Raw genomic sequence first — 26,911 nt, 5'->3', positions numbered from 1 at the left:
CAGCCTCTAGTAAGTCCCTCTCCAGATCTTGCTTCTTGGGAAACTTCCGGCCATAAGGCTGTGAGAGACTTGGGTAAGGTTTTTCTTGGGATCTTCCTCTTGGGCAAGAGGTCTTTGGGAACTGGAGCCTGCTCCCTTCTGCTGCTGTCAGAAAGAAAGCTTTGCTCCAGAGATTGGGGACTGAGCAAAACAACCTTTAGAGAAGGAGAAGAACTGAAAGGGAAATAAACAAGGCAAGGAAGAGGAGATGTCTGGGACAGGGAGGACTCGGGTTCTCACCCAGCCGGTGGGGAGGGGTCACCTTGTGGGAACTAGTTCTGCCTCCCAGGGGGTTGGGGCTGTGTGGGTGGTAATGGTCCCTGAAGCCTAGGGACTTCCAGTCTAAGGAGATGTAGGAGCGATAAGGTTGAGATGGGGGTTGTAGATGTGCTGATAAGTAGGGGGCAGGCCAGGAAAGGAGCACTGGGCCCATAAAGCTAATCCTCCAGGGTGTGGGGGCGGGGAGGGGTGGCAGAAGGAAACAGCCTGGTCACAGCTGCATGCAGCAGGTGTGCAGGGGGTCGCCATCAAGGGCATTGGCCACAAGTCTGAGCTGGAGGAATGGCGGACCCATTCTTCTAGCTCCCATCTGTGGGTCTTCGGGCTCTCCCTTGTCTGTCTCCACTCAAAGTGTCCTCTACAATGGGAGGGGCATGGACAAGTAGCCTGGGTGGGGCGGAGGCGGCCCCACTGGTCCCAGCTGGTAGACCAGGGGTTCGCATCTCCCCTCCTCCCTGCTCAGCTTTCCTCTCCTCCACTCCATCTTGGTGACATTCTGCACTGCACTGCCGTCCTGTTTGCCATTTTCCCACTCTCCTTCTAGCCAGTGCTCTCTTACTAAAGCCCGTCTGCCTGCTACGCTCTTCCCCAGTAGCAGCTACCAGAGGAGGCCTTCGAGCAGAGTGCAGCCGGCACGTCTTTCCGGAGCAGAGCTGAGAGCTCCTCGCTCTACTGTCAGGTCCCAGGACCAGCACAACAAAGCAGCCTGACCTCCGCATTCCTACCTGGTAAGGAGGAACAGAAAATGGACTTGGATTTCAATTTTTAGGGAATACACTGTCACCCCTACGACCCATGGATATCTAGAAAAGTCCAAGCAATGATGGTGATTTTCTTTGCATCATGAATTTTTAGCCATTTAAAACTACTTTTCTCTATTTTGTACTTTTGTGATAAGCCGAAAATTTTAAGGGATTACTGGTTTTCTGCAAGAATTTACATCTTTGGTCCCTGAGATTCAGAAAGGTGCCAGGCAGGGAAATGAAAGTAACAGCGGTCAGTACAGCCCAGTTCTGTCCACTTCAGCTGCCCTGCCTGCAGCTGCCCTCTCCATTCATATCTCCAGAGCTCAAGGTGGCTGCTCTTCGTGCCAGGGAAATGAGAGGCTCCTCCTACAAAATAGCTAAGAGGAGATTAAGGATTTTAGTTTTTCCATTCATGCATCGTTCCCCGGATCTGCAGGTCAATGGGTGCAAGACAGGGGTGAACACGGTCAGTGCCTAGGTGAAACTTTCCTCCCTGTCAAGTGCCCTTCTGTACCAACTTCCAGTGCTCTGCCACCTACTCTGATCAGCAGAAGTACACACAGGGTGGTGCCTGCTGTACTGCAGGCATGTTTGTGAGTGTGGGTAACACCCCTCCAAGGAGTCCTTACCACTGTGTACTTTCCTTTCCGCAGCTCCCTCTTGCAGGGAGAGCGTGTGTTTCTGCACACCCTCGGCCATGCATGCGTGTGTTTCACAGACAGCAGGAGAGGTGCGAGCAGCGTGTGACAGTTCCTTTCTGGTTGTTCCACCTTGAGCAGACTGGGACTCTTGCTCTGGTTTCCCAGGGAAGGTTAGTCACCCTGTGCACCCTCCCACAGTCCTCCACACTGTGCCGCCTGGAAGCCAAAAGGTCCCCCGCTCTCCCAGGCAGACACTGGGCGCTGAGGCAGGCTTTCCCAGACCCAGGGCTTGGGAGCCTCGTCTCCCTGCCTCTCCTCAAACTCTAACTCGCCGCTCCGCCACCAGGGAGCTTGGAGGGGACCCTGCAGCGCTCATGGCTGAGCGCAGAACGTGTCAACCGAGGGAAGGCGCTGTTTCAGCCTGGAGGTGCCAGAGGGCAGAGGGTAGGGAAGGAGAAAAACAGGGGTGGTGAGGAGAAAGGATGGCCTCTGCCGGGGGGCGGACACCCACCTCCCTCTGTCTCTGCACTCACTGCGCATGCGTCTCCTGGCTTTGTCTCTGTGTGTGTCCTTCTCTCTCTCTGCCCCTTTCGCTCCTTGTCTCTGTGTCTCTACCTCCGTGCTGTGTCTCTGTCTCTCTCATGCACACACGCACAGCTCTCTCACCTCCCTCAGTTCCACCTCATCCTCTGCTTCCAACAAACCCAAGGTTCATGCCAAGCACCAGGCAAGCCCAGTGCGTTGGGTCTGAGATTGCTCCCTGCAAGCCCCTCTCTTTAGAGAAAGGCTGCACGGAATACTAGGAAGCTGCCGTCTCTTTGTACAAAAGTCCAAATTGCAGGTCCCGCTGTGCCTGTGGGCAGTGCTGTGACTTTCAGGGAGAGTCACTCTTCTGTGAACCTCAGCTTCCTCATCTGTATAATGGGTATGGAGTGCTGTTACTTTGGAGGACTGGTGGCCCTGGAGTACCTGTGACAGTGCCATCAGATGACCCACTCTGGCCATCCTAGGACCCTCTGCCATCCCCTGCTGGCCCCTCCACCCTTCTGCCTGGCCATGGAATGCTTTAGCCAGCTGGAATGAGGGTCAGACTTGTGGCTGTGATGTCACAGAGCACATGAAGTCAGAAGTCTAATGCAAAAGAAGAGACAAAAAGCAGCACTGGGCAGGGATAAGAGCTGGGACACAAAGAGGGCAGGAGCCTGCTGGGCAGTGGGAGCAGGGGCCAGAGGCCGTGGTGGGTGGGCAGCCCCATGACTTCCCTGGGCTCCCAGCACAGCAGGGCAGCACTCCTGGCTGCCATCCTACTGCTGCTGCTGCAAGTGAGGGCGGAGGAGTCTCAGCAGGGCAGCCCAGGCCCAGAGCAGGGCAGCCCAGGCCCAGAGCAGGGCAGCCCAGGCCCAGAGCAGGGCAGCCCAGGCCCAGAGCAGGACAGCCCAGGCCCAGAGCAGGGCAGCCTGGAAGAGAAGACGCCCCCTGCGGGTAGGTGGGGAAGTGGCAGGCAAGTGTGGAGGAAGGGGCTCGACCTGCTTGAGTCAGGCCCTAGGCAGCCGAGGGGGCAGGGTGACTCTCAGGTGGGTTTGGGCTATGGCAGACAACGCCAGGTCCCTGTAGCCATAGGGTGACACTAGGTGCCATGTGAAAAGGTCGGGAGCAGGAGTTCATCACTGAGGGACAGCACGGGCCAGCTGCAGGCACGTGTGGCTTCTGTGTGGGTGAGCACGCGTGTGTGTCCAGGAAGAGGGCTGTGGTTTCTGCCACACTGGAAGATGGGGTCACACTGTGTGTGTGGAGGGTGTTTGAGTCGGGGCTGTGCTTGAACCAGGTCAGAAATGACCTGTGGATAGAGCACCACCTCTCTGGCCAAAGCCAAGGATGTGGCGAGTGGGCTGAATGCCCTTGGCCCTCCCACGTCCTGACTTCTCCCTGTTCTGGTTCGGGTTAGGAGCAGCTCAGGTCAGGCCTGCCCTTCTCTGCCCTTCTCTCCTATTCCAGAGCAGGGCCAGGAGGAGTACGAAGAGCACTTCATGGCCTCTTCGGTGGGTGAGGGGCAGCAGGTGATGGACATGGTCCAGCAAGAGGAGGACTTCACCTCGGAGACAGCAGCTGTCCAAGATCACCTTTTCAATGTCGCTCTCTGCTTTAACCTGGCCAGCCTCGTGGTTTTTTTATGAGGGACATTGAGGCCGAGGCGGTGGCCTGGATCCTGGAAGAGGAAGACCTGGACATTTACCTTCGCTTCTTGATCGCATACTGACCTCCTCTCTCCACTGGGCTCCAGGCCACAGCTCCCCAGAAAGATGCCCACGCTGCTCCCTGCACACTGCTCCCTGCTCTTTCAGAGGCACCTGTCCTTAGGGTGCAGCTTTAGATGCTTTACCGCCATGGCTTCTGCCTGATGCCACCCCAGGCCTGAAGCTTTGTGTTCCAGGTCCAGAGACTTCATACCATTCTCCCTCCTGTACTTCCCCTGATTCTGTCTAATGTAGCAAATTGGTGGGAGGAACATGGACAATAAAACAGTTGGAAGCACCTTTCTGAAGCTTAACCAAACCTTTGTGTCTCTAACTTTTCTGTTTAACTGCACAGCACCGGGCCCACTGACTGACCTTCAGACAGCCCAGCTGACCCGTCCCTGGTTCTGCCCTATTCCAGTGTCCAGGGGACCCATCTTGGCATTTCTCCTTCTTATCTTTTTTGATTTCTAGGAACAGAACATACGATGAAATTCATCAAGAAATGGCAAAAGCCAAGTGCTGGGTTTTATTTCTGAAAGGAAAAGAGATGATGCCTTGATGCCCTTGAGGAGATTTGGGGCTGTTGATACACTTGCTTTGGAATCTTTTGGTGGCTGAGTTACCAGAGCTGGCAGCGTCTGGAGGGGTTCATGAGGGTACCATGTGGACAGCCGAAATATCTGGCAAAGGCTGGGATGCTGCTGAGGGGTCCATTGACTTGCAGGCTCGGGGGTCTGTGAATGTCCCGAGAGTCCTGGGGATTGGACTCTCTACACATCATCTGAGAGGAATAGAGGCCAGGGAAGGGTAAGGAGCAAAGCAGGTGATGATAGGTCACACACAGGGACAGGGGACCACCAAGAGGAGCAGACAAAGGGGAGCATGACTAGAATGCTCACGGCCCATGCAAAGCAGCATGTGTCATTTGCAGTCATTTAATCTAGCATTAATAAAAAAATCTAGCATTGGGAGTGTGGAGGAGGGGCTGGACTCCTGTATAACAGCAGTTGTAAGGGAAAGAGGTGGGTCTGATAGAACACTCCAACAATGTCTCCAAGTCTGTTGAAGAACTGAGTGTCATGCGTGTTGAGGGACCACAGGTACAGAAAGGGAAATGTCCAGGTGGGGCCAGCCCTAAGTATAAAGTCTCTGAGGAGCAAGGAGATATACAGTCAATCTCACAAAGGCTTATTTTTAAGGGATCTGGATTTCTGGGGCATGGGAGAAAAAATGGCTGGGTTCATTTCATGGTGGGACCTAGAAGCAGTTTTTCCTTCTTTTGAGTGAAGGTGTTGAATTTAGTTAAAGAACCTTAAGTAATCTGAAGGGTGATTTCAGGGAAATAAATTGAAAATAGATCACAATGAGGATATCTATGTTAGTGGGCTGGAGATTTGGAGGGAATGTGTATCCGGGCGGAAAGTTCTTTGAGCGTTAGTCATGGGGTTCTTCTCTGAGAAGCAAACTGTGGAAGGAGGGGGCAGCTGCTTACCTGAGCGTAGCTTCGGAAGAAGAGCTGGTGGGGGCTGAGGTGCTGGTTGGGCAGCGTGGTCTCCCCACGGTACTCCACTATCCTCCTGCTGTATGCCTGCGTAGAATGCGAGGCTGCCTTTAGGCTTCACACTCTTGGTCATGGTCACTTGGAAGTCTAAATGTCCTCTGCACAGCCACCCAAACAAGTTCATGGCCTTTGTCACCAGTTCTGCACAGACATACTGGCCTGGGCCAGAGGCAAGCCCACTTTCCAGAAGACCTAGAGCTGTCCTAGAAGGTGGAGGATCAATGGCACTGGAGCGAGAATCCCCCACACTACCATCTGTTTGATAGGGATGTGAAAAGGGAGAGAGCTATGCAACTGTGCTTGCAGGAGGGATGGTGGAGGAACACTTGGGAACAAGGCTTCTAGCCTGATGGTGAGAAGAGACGTGGCTTTGGCATACCTGCAATGCGATGGCCAGTCCCCCAACATCTGCAGCATTCTCCAGGGATGTTTGGGAGCCATTGACAGAGGTTCTATTGGGCAACAGGAGGGCAGCATAATGGTGCTCCAGACACAGGAGTGCCTCCTGCAGGGCGTGTGTGTCACAGGCTGGACAACCCCCTGGGAGCACTGTTGAAAATGGAGCAAGAGAATCAAGTGTTAAAGTGTGCTGGAGACCTGGAAGTACTGTACACTGCTTTGGCATCCAGGAACATTGAAAGTGTCCAGCACTGTCCCACCTGGAGCCTTTGAATTACTTTCCTTTCCCCTCCAGGCCTCCTTTGAGGTCTTCTCTTGGGCTCCCTGTGGCCCCACCTCCCAGTGGCCCCTGTTACCCACAGAGCTGGTAGAAGATGTGCAACACCTCACGGGCCATGATGCTGCCAGCGGCACCAAAATTCACAGCTCTAGGAAAACAAGGGCTTGACTTAGGCCCAGAATCCTTCAACATTTTGACTGCAATTCTCCAACCAAAAGTTCCATCATAAGCCTTTTGGAAATTCTCTGCTCACTCTTTTAGAAAGGTCCATACCTGGGGTAGCCAGGGTGGAAGAATGGAGGTTGAAGGAGTCCAGCTGGGAAGACCACCACATGGTCAGGTATGGAATAGTAAGCTTTGACTCCCCAGGGGGACACTGGCCATCTGTAGGAAAACCACATATGAACGTGGCCTTATCATTTATTGTCCCCTGCAAGGCATACACAATCCATCTCAACTATTATTGTTGCCCTAGCTTCCTTTCCTATGGGTATTAGGGCATTTTAGAGGTGGAATATGTGTCTCCCCTGCTCTCCTACCTGTGATAGGACAAAGGTTGCAAGAAGCTCTGGACATTTCTTGCCCGGAGAGATTGGACACAGCTCAGGAAAGACTGCAGGAAGTTGGGTCCAAGTTGTATCTAAAGAGGATGCAGAGGATGTTGGTTAGAATCACCCAGGGAAAACAGAGAATTGAAGAGAAGGACTGAAGGGGAGCTAAGAAAGGGGAGTCACCTACATCTTGGTACTTCTGCCTGGCCAGCTCTGGCTTCAGGACCCAGTCCAGTGGCCCCATTTTCACCTGTAGTTGAGTGACCTATGGAAAGACACACAAGATGGTGATAACCTGGATTTCCCTCTGTGTGTTGCAGAGCCTTCGCTGCTATCACCCCTGGGGTGCCTGAGCAACACTGTGACTTCTGAACTTACTGTGTGTGCTTGTGTCTGGCTCTCCATCACTATCTCTGCTCCAATGGTCAATTCCACCATCTAATTGTTCCCATCCAGACCTGCATTCAGAGCTTACCCTGTCCTGTACTTCTTTCCGGCTTTTCTCACTTATCCAGGGAAGCTTCTCGAGGCGCGTGAAGAGAGCATTCTTGATCTCAGTGAATAGTTGCATGGCCTGTGGGGTGAGGGTCAGGGGTGGGAACACAGGATCAAGACCTGCCTCAGCCCCGGCCCTGCTTCAGCACCTAGCCCTGGAAAGGGACTTCAGCCCTGAGACATGCCCAGCAGGAAGAGCTGTCAGAGAAGGGGGAGATCTCAGAAAGACAGTGGGAAGGGCTATTTCCCGGGGTGCCACCACCTTCAGGGTCCAAAGATCTCTGAAGTTGGAAGGTAGCAGCACCAGGTATGGGGAAGGCATGAGGAAAATCTCTATCCTGAGGTTGACCAGAAAGACGGTCCCTAACATGGGGAGATCTCAGTCTGATGAGTTCTTACACATAGGGAGAGGCAAACTGCACAGAAAGCAGAGGAAGCAGATCATTCTCTTCCTTGAGCTCAGGGTTCTTGTCCTCACACCCTACTTCCTAAGGCTTCCCAACAAGTTGGAGTGTCCCCAGTTTCTGAGTGTGTGGTTCCTGTCTTCTCTTCCATTCACCACCTCATGCCTATCATTTCTTGGTGGACAAAACGAATGAAAATATCAGAGGGCTGGGCTCTGGCCTTAGACTGCCTCAGTTCAAACCTGACTACTATTTGGTGGCTACCTGACTTTGAACAAGTCATTTAACTTCTCTGTGCCTCAGTTCTGTCTCTTACAGAATTAAAGCGATGCTAATGGAAATGAACCAGAGCAGTTTTTGCGACGTGCTTACAAGAATCTCCAGCATGAGGCAGGCAGTAAGGATTCAGGATTATTGATTTGGCCTCCTTAAGATTATGTCATGCTATGGTCATGTCATATCCGGTGTTGTTTCAACATTTCAGATAAACAAGGAGGAGCCTTGGGGTCATGAAGTACAATTTTCTCATTTTATGGTTGAAGAAACACAAGAGAAAAAAAAAAAAGAACAAGGTGACTTGTCCGAATTACAGCCTGTTGTGGATACTTTGTGTTCCGTAACTGAGCTGTGCCCACTGAGAGATGAAACAGGCCTAGAGATTCATGGTCTCTTCCTGTCTCTCCTGACTTCCATCCATGTGAACCACCAAGCAGGGCAGGGTGAGCAGGGCGGGAAGGGCATAGGGATACGGGCACAGGGTAGGTCTCATACAGCACGTTGTGTCCATGGGCCAAAGGCCTGCTTGACATACAAGGCTGCCAGGGTGGGCTTGAAGAAGGATCCAGTGTTTTCCACACACTTCTTCCATCGCGGATGGGCTGGCTGTAGAGAAAAGGCTCGATTGAGTGGCTCTGTCCAAGGCCACTTCTTCACCACTTTCCCAGGCCAATCCTGTCTAGACCTTTACCCCAGAAGGCCTTCACTTCCTGAACTTCCTGTCTAATCTCCCTTGATTGGCCTCTCCAGTGACACACACTGCTGCTCAGCAGAAGGGACCTCTGTCCTCCAGAACTAGTTGTGGGCGCTTGGCTGAGGGAAACAACCGTTTGTTGCCTACTGATTTGAAGGCAAGCCCCCAGAAAGAATCACTCTGGAAGAATAAAGGTTTCTTGGCAAGAGAAAGCAAGAAACTAAACTTCTCTCCATAGCAGGTCTATTACCCAGCCATTCAGCACACACAGGCCCTGCAGTGACTCCACCCCCACAACTCCTGCTCAGAATGGACATCGAAGACCATCACTTCCTTTCAATGCCATCACCTATGCCCTGCCTCAGCAGGTTCGTGCATAATATTGTAGGGTCTTTCCTTCCAGAGAAGAAAATCATGATGAAAAGGGGATTTCTGGTGCCATATTGCTTAGTAGGAGACAAGGCCAAAAAAATACCAAATGTATAATCCAGAGAGCTGGAAAACTTTCAGTCAAATCAAGGAAAGCAAATAGATTTAAAAGATGAAGAACTTTAGCTTCAGAAGTGCAGAGCTGTTAGACAGCAGCTTGAGAGAAGCACTGATGTGCTTCTGTAGCAGCAGGATGCAAAGAATAAAAACAAGAGACAATAAAAACAGGCTGGAGGTGGTTTCTGGAGTGGTCTTGGATGACTTCAAAGAGTTGACAGAGGAATAAGTCCAGACATGACACAGAGGGGACCCAGAAACAAATTTAGGAGCTGGGGGAAAGGATTCAGGCAGTTGGCCTGGAGGAGGGAGGCTGAGCTGGAACTCATGAAAAACAACTCCTGTGCTAATTTGGGTTAGAGATGAAGCCAAAGACCCCATTGCTCTAATTTATTTACTTCCCAAGGATCTGCTTGTAGGTAAAAAGGCTGCCACTACTTCTGACAACATGTCTGGGCTTGTTTTAAAATTGGACCTGGGCTATGGGGGGTCCCATTAGAGGGAACTGAAAGATGGGCCATTACAGTGGTGAGTGAGTAGGAAACTTCTAAGTCCACCTGTTGGGGAATTTATCATTTTCAAGATTGCTCCCGTCCTGGTGGCCTATGTTCAGTGTTCTATTTCCCATGCCCAAAATGTCTGCTCACGTCCCTTCCTACAAGCAAGGTTCAGACTCTGTGGTGCACTAGCTGGAGCTACGCGACCTCAGTGTGTGAAGAGAACTGGAAGGAAATCAGGGTCTGACTGCAATGACTCTGTCACGTTCAGGCTCAGCTGGCTGCATTCAGCATCCTTCCTGCTCCAGACAGGGTTGGCTCCAGGAACGCTCCACACTAAACTATTGCTCTGCCTGTGACAGCAGCAACTTGTATGAGCCAAAGCCCACTTGATCTTGAATCTGTGGATCTGTCTGCTCTTTCACTTCTCCTGGTTCTTGCTTCATGATTCCCTTTGCCAGCACCTGACCATTTCTCCAACAACCTTTGCTCAAAAATAAAGACACCTCTCAGACAGAAGACTGCCATAACTATCTCTTGTAACAGGGAATGACAGACTACACCATGCTGACTGGAAACACAGAAGAAGAAATAGGGCTAGAGGGGGGAAATTTTCCAAAATACAAGGGATGGATGGAATATTTCAAATGCAAGACAATGAAACTCATTGGTTTAAGTTCAAAAATGCACACATCAATGAATAAGATAATTTAGGAAAAGAGAGCAATCAGGAAAAAAATCCAAGAATCTGGTTGGAAGCAAAAATTTGGCCAGTCTTCGGTAGGAGTGAAATAGAATTTGAGATGATAGGATAGTCAGAAATCATTAATGTCAAAGCCTAAGCAAAACTGTAGAATGAATTATTAAAAGAATTTTTTTTAACACTTGGAAAGTAATGTGTAATTTTTAAGGGCCAGGGTGGGATTCCTGAGGACAAATAATGCCCAAAGAGTACAAATACCTCTGGTTAAAATGCTCACCACAGTGTGGTATAAGACAGAGTAAAAGCCACACACTGAAACTGAAATGATACAGGAACATAACTGAGAGCAACATCCAACACAAGAAGCCCAGGGCGTCAGGGCCACAGCCAGCTCCATAGCTCACCCACCCGAACTGAGGTACGAACTTAAGTACAGCACCAGTTGTCACTGGTGGAGGCTGCCCAGTATGAAAGAACTCTGTATGCAGACACATGTACACACACACACACACACACACACACACACGCACACACACATACACAGGCTGGAAATTCTGATATGGGCATGTCGTCTCCTAATATTTGAATTTTGGTAATTAACTCAGAGTTTGTAAATTAAAAGCACCAAAAAACCCATCTATAACCTTTTGACCTACAAGGGCCACCAATACTCCAGCTGAGAAAAGTACTCAGCATTTACCACTTGAAGGTTATTTCCTTATGCCACTCTGCTGCAGCTACTACTGCAGTGAAAAGGAGAAAAATGCCTGTTATGCCTTCCTCACAGATTTGCTCATCAGGTGAAATAATAACCTTGAAAGCACTGTGTCTATTCTCAATTCCACTGGAATTCCATTAGCATTACTCTGCTTACCCTAATGGCAGTCTGTCGATGTTATCTAAATTTCGGGAAGGCACCTGGTAGAACCCTAGATTAAGTCCTAGTGAACCAGGTAGAGAAATCAAGGTTGAAAGACAGATATGAGTGGACTCTCATCTGGCTGAACACCATTGGTTATCAAGGATGAATGATGCAGAGTAAGAGCTTCCCACTGAGACTCGAACGGCTCCACCCCTGCTTTCCCTTTCTTCCTTTGCTGGACTCCCTAGCACCACTCAACATGTTTTTTCTTTAAAATTTTCTTTCTTCCTGCGCTGGAGGGAGTATAAATGAGTACAGATGACTGTAGGCAGGGCTACTTGCCTATTTTATCCACTGGAGACTCCCAAGTGCTTACAGAAGTCCTGGCAGGTAGTAGGTGCTCAAAAACTATTTACTGCATAAATGAATGGATGAATGGGACAATTGCATAAGTTGTCAGTTACCTGACCCAAGGCCCTTCCACTTCAGGATCATAGGAGCAGAAGTCTAGATAAAATTGCAAATGCCCCCGTCCAAATTGTACAAGAAAGGATAGTTGGAACAAAGATTTAAACTTGCTGAATAAATTGCTGAGTGGGGATTAATATAAATACCTCATTTTGGACAAGGATACATGCAAAATCTTACTTTAATGTCCCCAAACTTGGTTTCTGAAGTTTCATAAAAGAAAGGCCTGATTTACCAGCCTGGTTCATTGCCTGTGTGTTCAAAAGTAACAGACAACGATGGTCAGATGATGAGAGTTGGCAGTCTTTCGGTGACACTGTCAATTAGAATTCCTTCAGGAGAGTGTGATCAGAAGTTGGCGATTAATGCCCATTGAATAGGAGAGATCAGACCTCTGGCTTTACCACCCCCCAAAAAGCAAAAATAAATAAAAACAGAAACACAAAAACTCCTTCCTTATTCCAGACTTTAACGCTATTCTACCTCCTGCAAAGAGATTCCACTGATACTTGACCCCTCCCTTCCTACCTTCTCTTGGGGACCCCAAAATTATGCAATGTCTAAACCAGAACTCATCAGGAACATCGCTATGCTCTTGGCTGTAAGACTGAATTCCAGTAGTGGTAACACAAACAGTATGAAACACCAAGCCAAAAGTTTTCCTCTCTTACCCTTCATAGGAAGGCACGCTAACCCAGTGTTATAGCACTCACATATTTCTCAGTCCTCTATAATGCGTGGTTAAGAACACGGCCTCCTGAGCAAAACAGAACTATCCTAGAGTTCATTCCTTCCCAGATGAGCAATTTGTCTTGGGGATATTATTTGGCCATTCTGTGCTAATTTTTGCATCTGCTAAACTAGGGATAAAATCTTTAGAGAGTTTATGGAAGAACTGATTACAACAATCTATGCTAAATGCTACACACAGGGTCTGATGACAAAAATTCACTGTATATCAGCCACACCACCATTATATATTTTGGGTTGTTGTTGCAGAAAGGTAAAGTGACCTTCCCAAGGTCACATCTCTGTTTGTTGCCAGAGCTTGATTCAGTTTTTACACCCAAGGTCAATTATGCTCCCCATTGGAAAGGATGGTGATTTCAGTACCTGTAAGCCTTCTACATTCTTGAAGCATGAATCACAGTACTGGCATCTAACATCCTCCAAGACATGATGTCAGGCCATGGTGCAGGAATTTACAGGAAGTTGTTTGGTGCCAGGACATTTGAAGGAACCCCACAAAGAGGAGATTCTGTTCTCCTACATCTGAATCAAGAGACAGGCTAGGCAAGAGCTTCCTGAGTACCCCTAAGAGCTTCCTGAGGAGTCCTCTGTAGCACAGTGAATAAACACACAGACTCTTCACCCAGATGGCCAGGATTCAAGTGTTATTCTAACAACTTACCTGCTATATTATCAGGGTCAAAATTCTTAATTGTTCTACATTCATTTCTTATCTTTTAAAGAAAGATAAAATCACATGTGTGGTACCTCATGGAATTTGCAGGATTTTACCAAATAGCAGATGAACTGTTTCAGGAAAATATCTAGCACATTTTGAGCCCTCGATAAGCAATAACTATATTCCAGTCTCTGAGAATACATTCCCCTCTCAGAATTCCATAGATATTTAAAGTTTCTTCGAGGCAGAAAAATGGTTCCCAAATTGATATTTTATAAAATGATTTTCAAGACTAATCTAAGGCTGCCCCTGCCTGAGGTTGGGAATGTATCCAAACTATTCCTCATCTCCACTCATATTTGGATATACTTGACCTACGACTTCAAGGTTCTCAGTAAAGCAGTATCTCTGCCTGTTGGGTAGTGGAATAGCCTCTGATTTGTGAAGTGATTTTCCTACACAGCCCCTTCCTCCAGTATATTAGGATCTGAGCCATGAAACCCCCATATTACTCAATTGATTGCATCAGATTAGAGTTGAACTTCTTGTAAAGCACGTTTGAATGTTAAACTTGGAATCACTCTTTAACATGTCTGTCTCTCACAGAGAAATCTTTGACAAAATCCAACATCCATTCATATATATATATAATACATAAAAATATATATATAGAAGCTCCTTATCTCAATCCACTAAAAATCATTTATGGCAAAACTACCACCACCATCATATTAAATGAAAAACAGCTGAAAGCTTTTCCTCTAAAGTCAGGAACAAGACAAGGATGTTCATTACCACTGCTCCTGTTCAATGCAGTACTTAAAACATTACAGTAATCAGGAAGGAGAAAGAAATAAAAGATTATGTAGAAGAAAGGAAAAAGTCAAATTATTTGCTGATGACATGATCCTCTATATTGGAGACCCAAAAGATTCCACTGAAAGACTCCTAAAGTTAATAACTGAGCTTAGCATTGGAGCAGGGTACAAAATCAATACACAAAACCAATGGTATTCTTGCACACCAACAATGAACCCAAGGAGAAAGAGCTGAGTGCCTCTGACTTCATCTAACCAAGAAAGTAGGAAGACCTCTACAATGAAAACAACAGTAGTTTTAAAAAGGAGGCAAAGAGGGCATTAGAAAATAGACTGCCCCTGTTCCTGGATAGGCAGAATGAATATTGTCAACATGCCATACTCCCCAAACTGATAAATGATTTTAATGCAATTATAATAGAAATACCAACACATCCCTCTCAGAAATAGAATAATCCTAAGGTTCATGTGTAACGGGGGAAGCAGAAGCAGTCTTGGTTAACAAGAGCAAAGCAGAAGGCACCACAATCCCACATTTCAAGATATACTACAAAGATACAGTGATAATAACGGCGTGGTACATATACAAAAGCAGGCATGTGGATCAATGAAACAGAATAGAGGAGGCAGAAACAATCCAATTCAGCCATCAGATCTCTGACAAAAGGGCCAAAAACATGCACTGCAGGGAATATAGCCTCTTTAACAAACGGTACTGGGGAAACTGGCTATGTACATGCAAATGATTGAACCTAGACAAATACCTTTCATCATGTACGACAGTTAAATCAAACTGGATCAAAAATCTAAATGTTAAAACAGAAACACTTAATCTGCTGGAAGATAAAATAGGTGAAACTATTGAAGACATAGGCGTAGGCAAGAACTTTCTGAACAGAATCCCAATGGCATAAGACATAGTACCAAGAATCAGCAAATGGGACAATATCCAATGAAAAACCTTCTACCCAGGAAAAGAAGCAAACAACAGAGTAGGGAGATGCCATACAGATAAGGACATAAATTTTGCCAGCTATCGTTAGGACAGAGGGTTAATATGTAGAATACAAAAAGAACTCAAAAAACTAGTCACCACACAAAGTAATCAAAAACTGGGAAACTGAAATGAATAGAAACTACTCAGAAGAAGAAATTTAGTCAACAAATACATGAAATAATGTCCACCATCACTGGCCATTACTGAGGATTCATGTCACTCCAGAGAGAATGGCCATCACCAAGAAATCTGATAACAAATGTGGGTGAAGCTGTGGAGAAAAAGGAACCCTTCTACATTGTCGGTTGGAATGTAAAACAGTATAACCACTATGGAAATCAGTATGGAGATTTATAAAAAAACTAAAAGTAGAAATTCCCAACTATTCTACTTCTAGATCTTCTAGATCTACTTCTATCTTCTTAAAAGAGGTAAAGACATCATATTACAGCACTACAGGCATATCCATGGGAAAGGCAGGGGAAGGGGATGAAAAAAGTAGTAAGATGTGCTGTTTGTACCAACTCCCCACGATGAATGTAATCATTATGAACTGCAAACATGTACTAACAAAAAGAATCCATCCCCCATCCAGAGAACACTTAACTCTTGGTCCAGGTCTTCAAACCATGGAGCAAATAGTTTCAGACTGATGCGACAGCAAGAGCATCCCTTGATAGTTTCAGGTTTATAGTAAAAGTGAGAGAGGTGACCAGGAGATACATTTCTAAAGGTTTGGTATCCACTAGTTCAGTTTTTAGGTCAAACTCTGTGGCCCCTCCTGCCTGCCACTATGCAAAGCCTAGGCATAGAGGGGCTTCCACTTCCCTGCCTGTTCCCTGATAGAAGCACGCCTGTATTTGCTGCAATCTTGAAAATATATCTCTTCTCACCGTGAGTGGTTGCTTCATCAGTTTCTGCAATTTCTGGGTCAGTTCCATGCGTGCCTCCCGGAATTTATTGTCCAGGGCTGGAGTAAGGGTCTCCACCAATCCCAAGATCATGTGACTCTGCAGAACATCTCTAAGGAGACAAAAGACAGTCCACATAAGTCCCAGGCTTCTGAGGATGCCCTTCCTAAAGACTCCTCTTGTGCAAGTAAACCACCATGATATTGCTGGGAGCAAATCCTTTTCTGTATCTATAAGGAATTACTGTCATGACAAACAATCATGAAGAGCCTTTCTTAGTGTGGATTGGGTAATGCAAGAGGAGGGAGCTGGATGACGAGGTGGCCTTCTCATGTCACAGGGAGAAAAGGACCTGGGCTAGAAGAATGCTGGACTCAGATTAAACACCACAGATCAAGCTATTTCCACAACCAAGAAGCCTCTGCTCATGTGAGGACGTATCCCCTAAGCAGCACGAAGCTGGGCTCTGTGATTCCCCGCTTTCTTGTCGGCAGCTCTCTGCCCAACTGCCCTCATGCCAACCTGCCCATGCCCACGGATGTGTTCCTTCTTCCTTCACATAGGACATCCAGATGTTGCTGCTACTCAGTTACTCTGATGAAGGGCCTTAAGCTAAGAACCAAGCAGGAAGCTACTGCCTCCAAGTGATGGTGCCCCAGCCGTCAGGGAACTCAGAGAACTACCACAGAAACTGACTTCCGCGTGTCCCACTCTCTCTGACTTCCTGATAACAGAGGAACTGACCTTAGAAATTCTTTCCCACAGGGGTCCAGTGACCCCTCACCACAGCCAAAAAATGGCCTTTCCTAGCTGTCTTCCATCAGAGCATGCCCTGCCCCCACCTCTTTCATCTCCTCATCTCAAAGGCCTCTTAGACTTGTCTGCAGCCTTCAGCTACCTCACTAACTGGGTTTTCTGGCCCGTTCTACAACACAGAATCTCTTTACAGACTGATGTTCTCCTTCCAGTATACCTCAGTCTTGTCCCACCCCTGTATTCCTCATGTCAGATGTTATCCTCTCCCCAAGCTCCCTAGTCTTACCTACATCTGTTCCTACCAACCACCCTCTCTGCACACATGTGCACCAGGTCCCTTGGCCAAGGGTGTCCATGGTCCCTGAGACTTATGGAACCCCAGAGTCTCTCTCCATCCCATGGCCACCCAATGTCACTTGGGGCAAACCTGTGCTTCAGCATCTCTTCTTGTACCAGTTGTGACATATTTCTCAAATAGTCCAGGTCATGGACCACAAGGGCCTGGGAGGGGCTCAGGGACATCGGTTTGAAGGTCTCTTGCAAGCAGGACAACCAGTCGATGGCGGGGGCCATTTCCTTAGAAGAAGGACACAAAACTGATAGAGAGAAGGGGAGGTAGAGACAAAGAAAAGGAATAGGTTCTTGGGCCTGAGAAAGAATGGGATGAGGGATTGTTAGGAAAGGGGCCAGAGCCAGAGAAAGTAGGGACTGGAATGAATTTAAGGGTCCAGGAAGAAGGGGGTAAGGTAAAAAGAAGTTCAGGAGATATGTTGCCCACAGGGCTGGGAGCTTGAGCTCCAAGCACCTGCAGTTGTTCAATAGTGAGAACATGGAAGAGCTTGTCCTGTGACTGCCGCTGCTCCAGGAGCCGCAGATACTCAAACAGCCGCGAGGTAATGGAGATGGATAGGAAGGCGTGTTCCTGCACCTTCCCTGGGTCACCTCCCAGCAATGTTCCCAGCTGCTGTAGGTAAGCCAGGTACTCCCGAATGATCTGGAAGAGGGTAATTTTGGTCACAGGAGCCAGATGCTCTGCTTTCCTCCTGGTTCCAGAAGGTGTTGTCAAAGCGTCATCTTACCTGGGCATAGATCTTCTGCTCCTGCTCCTGCTTGACGGGAACTTCAAACTCTGGCCGATCTATCTAGACACAAGAGAGACTGGAAAGAAGTGTGGAGCATGGGAGGTGGGGAGGGGGTCAAGCGAAGGTGGGGAAGGAAGATGGCCTAGGGAGAAGGGAGTGGAGCTGCTGGCGAGGGAGAAGGGTACAAAGCAAGGCAGGGAGAGGCTGCTGGCGAGGGGCCAGGGAAAAAGGCCCAGTCATGGAAAGGAGAAGGGGCGGTGTTCTGACAGTCAGTTTGGGGGTGCTCAGAACAAGAGTAGCGTATTGTTTGATGTCGTGGAGGAACTCATGGCTCATTCTTGGGTCGGGTCTAAGGGTGCAATTTCCATCTCAGGTACAATAATTAAGAGTTGTAATTGTATGTTGTAAAAAGGATGCATATTTTAATACACTATTTAAAATCAAAATTAATACAAAAATTCCACGGTGAATAAAATATCAAAGGTCTCTTTATCATTATTTTCCCCATCAGTTTCACCCTGAGAATTGAACCCAGGGCCTCACACATCCTAGATAAGTGCTTTAACACTGGGCTCCATCCCCAGCAATTTTTATCTAATTTTGAGACAAGATTTCACTACATTGCTCCTGATGGCCTCAAACTTCTAATGCTCTTCCCTCAGCCTCCAGAGTAAGCCACCATACTCTGCCTCACAGTGTATTTTTAATCTATTTAAAAAATAATAAGTATATTTTTCAAAGGTCCACAATAGTTTTTCTACATTCTGAAGAAAAAAATTTATCTTCCAAAACATTCAGAATTGACAACAATTTGCTATTTGCTCATCTGGAATTTTATTGGCTTTGGTTTTTAAGAATATTTATTAAAATACTATTTACCCTGATACTCAGTGTTGGGGACCTTCTTCAGTTTTTCCCCAGGCAAGAATCCCACACACTTCACTTGGTTCTAGCCCCAGTGTGCTCTGAATTCTGAAAATCTTTGAGTCACCGAGCTGTTTCCCTCAATATCAGTATCTCACTCCAAACTTGAGTTATATGCTTTCCCTTTACCACTCAAAATCATATATTTTGGTTCTTTTGTCTTTAAAATAAAATAAAAAAATCTTCACTTGATCCTTTTGTGACATTTAGTTTCCAAATTTCTGAGAGTGAAAGGCATCTATGTCCATCCCCTAAACACTATGCACACTGTGTCCATTGCTGTAATCGTTTTTCTACTACATCCGGGTTTCCAGTGGTGTCTCCTCATTCCTTGCTCTCTAAGCGGGGTCATCTCTGGAAGCAACATGGCCCCTCCCTCTTGAGATTCCTCCCTTTCCCTTTTCAGTCCCACCCATTCTGGTCCAATTCCCACCTCCTGACTGTTCTTACTCTTCTGTTTCTCCCCTTCTTTCCCAGCCCCTACACTGCAGCTCACTGTCTATACGCTTCCCAAAGAGCACATCCAGACCCTGCTTGGTTATAACCAGTCTGTTTTTCACACCAAATCAAAGCTATGGAGTCCTTTGGGGAATCTTCCTTCTCTTTTATTTATGCTCAGTCCCCACATCCTCTGGAAACACCTGGAACCTCTACCGCCGGATTGAAGTTGCCTAAATCCTCACACTTGGCTCTTCCTCCCCCTTTCTGCTTCTATTCTAGGACCTTAAAATGCTCATCTAGAATCCACATCATCTTTGGATTGGCTGCCCGGCTGCTGAGCGCGCCCTAAGCGCTGCATACACTACCAGATCACAATATTTAAAAGGCCTCAGTAGCTCTTTATTTTTAGTATATCAATAACTATCATTTCTATCCGGCTTCTCAGGCCAGTATTAATCAGGCCTAACCTCATAGCTCCAGCCTTATTTTTTCTCCTACTGCATCACTGACAGATGAATCATAGCATTACAAATGCTTCTCTTAGCTCTGAATTCTCCCTAAGTGCTTTTAATGAGAAAATCAACCATGCTTCAAGACTCAGACCACATTCTTCCCTCTGAGCTTTTCCTTAACCAGCCCAGATGTTAACCCAAACCCAGAGGCTGTATCCACTAAACTCCTAAACACACTTTAAAATGGAATTTTAGACTACTCTTACAGAGTAGTCTCAAACTGATGATAACCAGGTATTTTTAAATATTTATCCACTCATAATGTGGAATTTTTGACAATATGGGTCAAATGGATAGCCATACATTGAGTGGTGGTTCCACTATTTATTTACTCAAAAAACACCTGTTTATTTGTTCAACAAACCCTAGGGGCCTAAGGAGAAGAAACAGCAGCTACCTGAGGAAGAAGATCACTTATCTTCCTGGGGAAGAAAATCACTTAGCTTCCTGGGAGGAAGATACTAGAGGCTAGAGGAACTCCAGCTACCTGAAGAGGAGGACTCTAAGTTCCTAATGAGAAGGACCCCCTAGCTGCCTGAGGAGAAAGACCTATATCTGCCTAAGGAGGATCTCTAGGTGCTAGAGGAGGAGGGCCCCCAGCTGTCCGAGGAGGAAGGACTTTAGTTGCCTGTTCCGAGGAGGCCCATAGTCTTAATGCTGAGAACAAGAGGAACTGGGAGGATGGACAGGCTTCACCTACTCATAGCTGTAGACAGGTGAAGATTTTCTGGAAGTGATGCTCTAAGCAACAATGGAAAACATGTCAGAATTTTCTAGGCTGAGTGTGAGGGGTTGCTGTAAGCAAAGAGGACAGCGTGTGAGAATAATGGAGGAATATTCTAGGAGTGACGTGTGAGTCAGCAGAGTGAGGGAGGAGGAAGGAGATAAGACTGGAGAAGTATACAGGGATTAGATCACAAAATCCAAAAAGATGGGGACCATAGCATGATGACCTGGTGATCCATAAAATTTGAGACTATTTAAACAGAGAACATCACAACTCTGGAGTTAGAGAGGGATTACTGGCAAAAATGAAAAGGAAGTAAGAAGAGGGCAGTCATGAGGATGAGAGAACTAGTTAAGAGGTCTGGGAGAAATCCAGAGCAGCCACAAGGAAGGCTGGAACTACTCCAGTCTTCCCAGAACTGGCCCTGTCACTCCTTCTCTCATTCCCTACTTAACGTCCTTGGATCTCATAGCAATAATTTCCTCTAAAGATAAGACTGCTCTTCATCTTCTTCCCATGTGCCTTATCTCTCCAGTGTACTATATTCCTCTAAGAGAAGACACCCTTAAGGTAGAGGCAGGACGAGGTCCAAATGTCTTTGCCAGTGGGTCTCTCACCTGGATGACTGGTGCATGCGGAGGGGAAGGATGAGTCCTCAAATAGGCTCTGAAGAATGGGAAGTAGTCATACTGACTCATCAGAAGTGCCAGAGTTTGGTTGAAGTCAGAGAAAGTCCATTTTCCAGAGATGTTCCAGCCTCCAAGCTGAGAAGAAGGTTGAGCATGGGATCTGTGAGACTTATCCCACATTATCTGGGTCTTTCCTTCCTCTTACAGCTTCTATCTCCTGATTTTTGGAGTTAGTACTTAGGACTTCACATCTATTCTTCTTTCTCTACCTTCCCAGGAGGTTATGATGCTCCACTGGGCATTACCATTACCATCTCCCTCCTAGAACTTAGAGAATCCTAGGACACAAGTCAACAGTATAAGAACAAATACCTAGCAACTTCAAGCTTACATCAGTCCTATGGGTTACTTCTCCTAAAAAGATGATGTCCCAACATTTCCTCACCTCCTCAATAACTTGTTTGAGGGGACCAGTTCCTGCAGCTTCAATGGCATCTGTGTCCATGCAGGAGCTATAGAATTGGAAGGCTTTCTCTTCCCCAGAGCCAGGATGCCAGGACCTTTGAGCCTCTAGAAAGGAAATATAGCACAGTAAAAGGAGTGGAGGCTGGTGTGGAGACAAACAGAGAAAAGTAGCGGGTAGGGAACTTGTAGGAAAGAAAGGGAAGCTTCCCGTAAGAATGTGCAAGACAGAGGAGAAACCAACTTGAGGAAAATAGAAGCCTACTCAATTTGGAATGAACTGACAGGATAGAAATGTAAAAGCAGAGAAAAGAAGTGCAGACAGGATGACGAGGAAATCAAAGGAAACAAGGACAGAAAATCAAGAATGAAAAGTCACAGAATAAAGGAAAAGGATAGGAAAAAGTAAGATATGAGTGAAGGACAAAGGCTATAAATGGAAGTCAGGGGAGAGATGAGTGAAACAATTAGAAAAATTTAGGAAATCAGAAGGTTTTGAGGGATTTCAGGAAAGAAAACTCATGGGGGAAGTCTAGTGATGAGAACAAATGAAAGATTCACTTAGTTCAAACTCTTCTTATCACTTGATCCCAAGAAACAAACCAACACACTACAGTCACTGAACCCATCCATCTAAACAATCCACCTGCTAGTGTCTAACACTACCCGCTCAATCCTCCTTCCACATCCAACCTCTTACATGACCTCAAGGCCATCTCTTGGTTCTTCTCGAGCAGTTGCTGTTCCTTCTTCTCACATTTTATCGGTGGAATCACTCTATACCTCCATTTACCTTGGCTCTCGTCTTACTCTGGCATATCCTTTGTTTCTATGCACCACCAGTAATGAACCTCTGCTCCTCCTCGCCCTACTCTCTTCCCTGTTTTCTCCCACCACAGTTCCCAATCCCTTATCCCTATGATTCCATTTGCTCCAGGTCAACTTGCTGGCCACAGCCCAAGGTTTCAGGAAGGAACTAAGAGGTCAATGGGATGAAGGGAACTTGGGAAGTGGAGGGAGAAGAAGGTGATGCTGATGTGGAGGCCCTGGAAGAGCGCATTTGGAAGCTGGAGAAGGAGAGTTTGGAGAAAACAAAGTTCAGGCTGCAATGATGAGAAGGAGGTGGAGGAAGACGAGCATAGGATGGAAATTGAAAATTCATAGAAAACAACAGAGATGAGACTTGTTGAAAAGGAGATGTTGAAGGAAATGGAGGAATCAAGGGTACATGGAAAAGAAAGGAGGATGGAGATTAAAAGAGGAAAAGATGTGTACAAAGACCGGCAGAGATGGAAGAAAGCAAGATTTTGAGGCAACAGGAAACTGACGAAGAAGCCAACCCAGACAGGTCCACAGAGGACGGTGCACACCAGTTGCTTGCTAGTTATTCAGAGCGTAGGGGCATCATGATGGTGCTAGACCATCACCTACTTGCCCAGTGAATCTGTCCCCCTGCTTTCCTACCCAGGAGTCTCCGCAGTAGGTTTTTGTTTTCATCTTCAAGAGCCTGAAAAGAATTAGTGATCTCTCCAGGTTCTCCACAGACAAAGCTGAAGAAGTTGGTGCAGGGGGCTGTGCTATTGTTCCCAGAGGCCAGGTAATAGTCCAGGAGATCCAAACACACAGGTGTCTCACAGGAGGCTGCGGGCAACAACGCACAGCTAGTGAAATGCGAAAGGGACAAGGGCTCCCCCAAGGGGCTGGCACTGGAATGGCCAGTGAGAAACAAAAGAGTGACCCCTTGGGCAAAAGGTCTGGCTAGAGGCTTGGCCCGGGATTCAGGGAGGTGGCAGTTGGAATCCCTGGGGAATTCAAGGGTCAGGGTGAGCAGCTAGTGAGAGGTCAGGAGCTCGGGAGCATGGACCTGGGACCAGGACCAAAAGAGGCAGCCTAGGTGGGGGTATCCCGGGGTCTTGCTTACGAGGTCCGCAGCTCGTGAAGATGTAGAACCAAAGCACAGCGGAACCAAGGAGCAGGCCAGAAAGCAGGACAGTCAGCAGTGCCCGCCTGGTCAGTGCCCACTTAGAGGGCAGCCCGTCTTCTGGAGAGCTCTGTGGGAGCAACCAGGAGGTGGAAACACAGACAGAGAGGGTTGGGAGAGAAGGACAGAGGGGAGACGCAGGGAGGGGACAGGGGACAAATAAGTTAGAGCCAGGGCCCCTCTGCACAGAGGGAACTCTGCTCAGCCTCTGGGAAGCACAGCCTTCAGACCCCTGGGAGAGGAGAAGGCACCTTCCTTGGGTGAGGATAAAGCAAGGGTGTCTGTACAGAGCTGGAGGGGAGAAGCCCAAGGCTGCACAGGAGCCCACTGACCTGCCGGGAGGGAGGCTCCATTCCACTGGCCAGACTCCGTCTGCTTGGCTCTTGCCTGCTTTTGTCCCCGCAACCTGAAGTGAAAAAAGAAGGAGAAGCTGGTTAGGAAGGGGGTGCATTAAGGACGGTCCTAACAGAACGTTCCAACGCCCCTCCCCGCCCACCTCCCCACATTCACATGTGCTTGCGTCCAGGCAGTGTCTCCAGATGGGCCCCAGAATGAAGCTCTCCCCTGGTCAAACCAGCTTCCCTCCCTCTCCTTCCCTGTCCTGGCCTGGCCCTGTCTGTTCTGGAAGCCTCCAGTGGGGGCAGGGCTCTCACACCCCCTCCCCCACCCTAGGCAGCCCGCTCCACCAGAGACCGTTTCTCCCGCGCACTCACCATCAGTCTGTCCTGTGCTCGGGCTCCCAGGAGCCTTCCTGGTGCTGCTCTAGGTGCTGGTGCTCAGGACTGGGATTGAGGAAATGGCTTCCCTTCTCCTCAGGCCCAGTTCCGTGTTCCCGGAGAAGGAGCAACTTCTGTCCCTCTACCACTCTGTCCCCAAACAGGCACTGTTGGCGCTGGGTGGAGCCCGTTTATCTGTGGGAGACACGCAGGCCTCTCCTTCCTGCTTATCTCAGCTTGTCAGGAGAGAAGATGGAGTCATCTTCACTGGGTGAGCAGACTTGAGCTTGGTTCGCTCCTCTTACCCTGCTCTGTGACTTGGTTCACTAAATTCCGTTATTTCCAGAATATTCTTCCCCCTCTCTCCTTTCTTCTCTGCCTGAAATCTCATGGTTTCTTTCATTCCCAGGTCAAATGTCATCTTACCCGCCATAGTGGAAAGTCCCTAGTCCCTCTTTGTGGTTAGTTGGTATCCCTTCTCCACTTAGGGCCTTTTTTTAATTGGTTGAGGCCATTCACACCCTTGCTCCACTCCCATTATCAGAAGTGACAGCTTGTGCTGGCTCGGCCTTCCTCGAGTGATGCCCCCTCTGCTCGTATCTGACTGCCTTCCTACAACCTCTGCTCTGACAGCTGCCTCCAGAGCACAGCTTCTCCTTCTGTTCCCTGTCCCCACCCAGCCAGGCCCAACCTTGGAAGGCCTGCAGACGCCACTTGGAGCTGGGTGGTGAGGAATGGTGCACCGAAGGCCAGGGCTCAAATGTGCCTTTGCAGACGCTGCTTCCTGCTGTCCTTAATTCTTCTCTTCCATCTATTCGAATCCCCAGATCTTTTGCTTAATGCACAAGAACATCAAAATATCAATAGTAATAATAACAACAGCATCAACTTTTGAGCCCTTATGAGCCCTTATGAGCCAAGAATGTATGAAATGCTTGGTGCGTATTTTTTTCTTTGATCCTCACAGCAGTTGTATGAAGGAGGCAAGTTATTATTTTCTCTATGTTACAGCGAGAGAGCTGTGCTATGTGGAAATGCAGTGTTTATTCAAAGTTATAAAATCAATAATTATGAGAACTAGGAATTAAAACAATGCCTTCATAATTGAGCCTCCCAGGCATTAAGCTTCATACCTTTGGGGGGGATTTCTTTATAATCAAAGTCTTGCTCTGTTTAACTTGCCTTTTCTTTCATGGCTTCGACTTTTTCTGTGATGGTTTTAGTGGCCATTATACTCAAAATTGTCAAACATACAGTTTTATCCTATGATATCCTACATAATCATTTACTGTCTATGGTGCTTAAGGTATGATAATGAAGGACAAGACATTTAACTACATAAGATAAGAGTGGTAGCCTAGGTCTATAATCCCAGCCGTAAGGAGGCTGAGGAAGGAGGATCACTGCAGTATGAGGCCAGCCTGGGCTACATAGCAAGTTCAAGGTCAGTCTAAACTACATAGCAAGACCCTGTCTCATAAACAACAACAACAACAAACAAAAAAAAGAAAGAAAGACATTGAACTGCATAGTGTGACACCCAGCTGTGTATGTATACCTGAGGGAATTTACTTCCAAGATCATTTGATCACAGTGAGAGCAACTAGGAAACTGTCTACCATGAGTAATTTACCTGATTCTGAGGGAACCACAGTAATTCTTGATATCACAATAGTATTAACGACTTTGCCAAGAAGACACGGACCACAGGACACGGGTGTGGGGATACTAAAATTGCTTTTTGAAAAGAAGGTACCTAATAATACTCTATTACATGGATGTGATCCTCCAAGTGGCTTGCAGCCTCACAAGACATCTCAGGCCCTATGACAGTGTGGCACTTCCTCATCTATGGACTTTTGAATAACTTACCTGCTCACAACATGGGCAAAATGCCATCTTATCTTGTATGCAGAAAATAAAAATTTGTAAGACTCTAATCATTTCAATATACTTCTTCTTCTGACTCTTTGCTCTGCCCTTTCTTTTCAGCCTACCTGTCTGTCAGACTTGAAGGCTGAGCTCCTACACAGAGTGGGGACACTATAGGGATTTTGGCTTAAATATGCACCTTGGGTCTTTCTCACCTGGAAGACTCAGGTAAAATCTTATTATCTTTTTTTTTTTTGTCTTTTTGAGACAGGGTCTCACTATGCAGTTCAGGCTGAACTTGAGTGCACTTTGTAGCCCAGGCTGGCCTCGAACTCACAATGACCCTCCTGCTTCAGTCTCCTGAATGCTGGAATTACAGGTGGGCACCACCACGTCCAGCCTATTATCCATTTTAATAGCCATAAATCCTTTTAGTTTCATTACAAATTGTAAAAATTATCTTATTTTAATAGCAAATAAAATTTATTTATATTACTTGTGTATAGTATGTTTTCTAAAATATGTACATATGTGAAATGTTTAACTCAAGCTAATTAATATATTTTTTGCAGTGAAGACCCTTAATCTATCCTCTTTGCAATTTTCATGAATATAGTACATTGCTATTACGTGTAGTCAGTGTTACACAGTAAATCTCTTGAACTTGTTTCTTCTTAACTCAAATTTTGTATCTTTGATCAGCAAGTCCTCAGCGGGCCGCTCCCAACCCTATCCTTGGGTAACAGCCATTTTATACTCCACTTGTGTGATCTCAACTTTTCACAGTCCACATGTTACTGAGACCAACAGTGTTTGTCTTCCTGTGCCTGGCTTATTTTACTTAACATAATATCCTGCAGATTCATCCGTGGCATTCCTAATGACAGGGTTTCCTTCTTTTAAAAGACTGACTAGTACTCCATCGTGTGTCAGTACCAGATTTCCTATGCCAGTTCATCTGTTAGTGGACTCCTATGTCGATTCCCTGTCCTGACCATTGTGAAGAGTGCTGTGGTGGATGTGAGAGTGGAGATGGTGCTTGAACACCATTGTCTTT

General features: G+C 47.1%; 2 protein-coding genes across 5 annotated transcripts; one reads left to right on the top strand and one right to left on the bottom strand.

Moving 5' to 3' along the window:
• Positions 1–2,835: 2,835 nt before the first annotated feature.
• Positions 2,836–4,258, top strand: LOC102030644 (chromosome unknown open reading frame, human C7orf34). The gene is made up of 2 exons (XM_005405379.1): positions 2,836–3,187; positions 3,701–4,258. Exons 1-2 carry the CDS (start codon positions 2,959–2,961, stop codon positions 3,877–3,879), a joined length of 408 nt encoding a protein of 135 aa, XP_005405436.1. The 5' UTR covers positions 2,836–2,958; the 3' UTR covers positions 3,880–4,258.
• Positions 4,259–4,433: 175 nt separating this feature from the next.
• Kel (Kell blood group, metallo-endopeptidase) lies at positions 4,434–24,282 on the bottom strand. 4 transcript variants are annotated; one of them, XM_005405376.2, is made up of 19 exons: positions 23,980–24,279; positions 23,599–23,672; positions 23,207–23,336; positions 22,750–22,926; positions 21,269–21,393; positions 20,812–20,958; positions 17,588–17,650; positions 17,314–17,502; positions 16,936–17,084; positions 15,735–15,864; positions 8,404–8,514; positions 7,209–7,307; positions 6,921–6,998; positions 6,722–6,822; positions 6,456–6,566; positions 6,263–6,330; positions 5,883–6,052; positions 5,435–5,530; positions 4,434–4,723 (listed from the first exon to the last, which is right to left on the bottom strand). In XM_005405376.2, the coding sequence occupies exons 2-19, from the start codon at positions 23,617–23,619 to the stop codon at positions 4,562–4,564; spliced, it is 2,127 nt and encodes a 708-aa protein (XP_005405433.1). In that variant the 5' UTR covers positions 23,620–23,672; positions 23,980–24,279; the 3' UTR covers positions 4,434–4,561. The 4 variants fall into 4 exon arrangements, 3 of the variants coding, with proteins under 3 accessions (XP_005405433.1, XP_005405434.1, XP_005405435.1); XM_005405377.1 differs by lacking the exon at positions 23,980–24,279 and adding an exon at positions 23,777–23,867; XR_264099.2 differs by having other exon boundaries at positions 4,639–4,723; positions 6,288–6,330; positions 23,980–24,282.
• Positions 24,283–26,911: the final 2,629 nt, after the last annotated feature.

The sequence above is a fragment of the Chinchilla lanigera genome, unplaced genomic scaffold (genome assembly GCF_000276665.1).
Source record: "Chinchilla lanigera isolate Chin_1 unplaced genomic scaffold, ChiLan1.0 scaffold00093, whole genome shotgun sequence".
NCBI lineage: Eukaryota > Metazoa > Chordata > Mammalia > Rodentia > Chinchillidae > Chinchilla > Chinchilla lanigera.
Note: the sequence above shows the minus strand (reverse complement) of the source record. Positions and strands in the feature narration are given on the sequence as shown.

Bases quoted from the DNA above. Each gene is read 5' to 3' on its own strand.
- LOC102030644 (XM_005405379.1), top strand. From the start codon at position 2,959: ATGACTTCCCTGGGCTCCCAGCACAGCAGGGCAGCACTCCTGGCTGCC. The intron at 3,188-3,700 runs GTAGGTGGGGAA...CTCCTATTCCAG, and splicing joins AGAGAAGACGCCCCCTGCGG to AGCAGGGCCAGGAGGAGTAC.
- Kel (XM_005405376.2), bottom strand. From the start codon at position 23,619: ATGGAGCCTCCCTCCCGGCAG. The intron at 22,927-23,206 runs GTAAGCAAGACC...TGTTGCCCGCAG, and splicing joins CTTCACGAGCTGCGGACCTC to CCTCCTGTGAGACACCTGTG. The intron at 17,503-17,587 runs GTAAGATGACGC...ACCCTCTTCCAG, and splicing joins AGCAGAAGATCTATGCCCAG to ATCATTCGGGAGTACCTGGC.